At 52.4% G+C, this 1,673-nt stretch overlaps 1 protein-coding gene across 1 annotated transcript; it reads left to right on the forward strand.

Moving 5' to 3' along the window:
* Positions 1 to 412: 412 nt before the first annotated feature.
* On the forward strand, positions 413 to 1,363 carry LOC141477868 (olfactory receptor 14A16-like). The gene has a single exon (XM_074167042.1). It carries the CDS (start codon positions 425 to 427, stop codon positions 1,361 to 1,363), a length of 939 nt encoding a protein of 312 aa, XP_074023143.1. The 5' UTR covers positions 413 to 424.
* The last annotated feature ends 310 nt before the right edge of the window (positions 1,364 to 1,673 follow it).

Consider the following 1,673-nt stretch of genomic DNA (forward strand, 5'->3'; position numbering starts at 1 on the left):
TGGAATGCATTAGAAATGTGAGGGATTTCAAGCATCCAAACCCACTCCTAAACGTGGCAGGTGAATCTAGAACACATTAAACAAAACAAAATCCCCTCAGCTCAGTTCTGCAGCTGGGAAAATTGCAGAGAACAGAGACAAAAAGTTCTTTGATGTCTCACAAGTACATTTAATTTGAGATCACCCTGCGGCACTGTCAGAAGGACTCCTCAGTTTCCCATTCCAGAGTCCCTGCTCCCAATGGCACCCTCATCCAGCAAAAGCCAGGGCTCAAGTGAGGGAGCTGCAGAGAGTTCTTCCTGAAAAGAGAGAGCCTGAGTGGGGGGTTGCAATGAGACATGCAATCAGTTTTGCTCAGAGAAGTCAGGGTGAACTTTGTACTGCCTTTTCCTTCTCAACAGATAACCACAGCCAGTGGTAGCAAATGTCCAACAGCAGCTCCATCACCCAGTTCCTCCTCCTGGCATTCGCAGACACACGGGACCTGCAGCTCTTGCACTTCGGGCTCTTCCTGGGCATCTACCTGGCTGCCCTCCTGGGAAACGCACTCATCATCACCGCCATCGCCTGTGACCACCGCCTCCACACCCCCATGTACTTCTTCCTCCTCAACCTCTCCGTTCTTGACCTGGGATCCATCTCCACCACTGTCCCCAAAGCCATGGCCAATTCCCTGTGGGATACCAGGGCCATCTCCTACTGGGGATGCGCTGCCCAGGTCTTCATTATTTTCTTTTTCATTGGTGCAGAGTACTCCCTTCTCACTGTAATGGCCTACGACCGCTACGTTGCCATCTGCCAACCCCTGCACTACGGGACCCTCCTGGGCAGCAGAGCTTGTGTCCACATTGCAGCAGCTGCCTGGGGCAGTGGGTTTCTCAATGCTCTCCTGCACACGGCCAGTACATTTTCCATCCCCCTTTGCCAGGGCAATGCTGTGGACCAGTTCTTCTGTGAAGTGCCCCAGATCCTTAAACTGTCTTGCTCAGACTCAAACTATCTCAGGGAACTTGGGCTTCTTGTGGTCAGTGCCTGTTTATTCTTTGGATGTTTTGTTTTCATTGTGGTGTCCTATGTGCAGATCTTCAGGGCCGTGCTGAGGATCCCCTCTGAGCAGGGACGGCACAAAGCCTTTTCCACGTGCCTCCCTCACCTGGCCGTGGTCTCCCTGTTTGTCAGCACTGGCTTCTTTGCCTACCTGAAGCCCCCCTCCATCTCCTCCTCACCCCTGGATCTGGTGGTGTCATTTCTGTACTCGGTGGTGCCTCCAGCTGTGAACCCCCTCATCTACAGCATGAGGAACCAGGAGCTCAAAGAAGCTTTGAAGAAACTCATTCAATGGGTTCACCTCCAGCAGCAGTAGAGCTGCCCATCTCTCCTCACAGACTCTTCTTAGCTTTTCTCAGGGTGGTTTGTGCTTCATTTCTTTTTCATCTGTGGTCATCGTGTTCATACAGGAATGTCTGTATTCGCTCCACATCTCCAGAAGCATGATCCTACTGTGCTGAACAATACAGAGGCCTTTGGTAAATGTGCCATCACGGTGTCAGAGCTGGCTTCCTGAGGAGCATCTCTGTAATCAAAGGGCAGCTCTCCCAAGGGCAGCTCCTGAAGCCTGGGCTCTTCTTCCTGCTGAAGGCAGGAGCAGGCTCCAGGAACTGCACTCGCCATGG

The sequence above is a fragment of the Numenius arquata genome, unplaced genomic scaffold (assembly GCF_964106895.1).
Source record: "Numenius arquata unplaced genomic scaffold, bNumArq3.hap1.1 HAP1_SCAFFOLD_417, whole genome shotgun sequence".
NCBI lineage: Eukaryota > Metazoa > Chordata > Aves > Charadriiformes > Scolopacidae > Numenius > Numenius arquata.

Bases quoted from the DNA above. Each gene is read 5' to 3' on its own strand.
- LOC141477868 (XM_074167042.1), top strand. From the start codon at position 425: ATGTCCAACAGCAGCTCCATCACCCAGTTCCTCCTCCTGGCATTCGCA.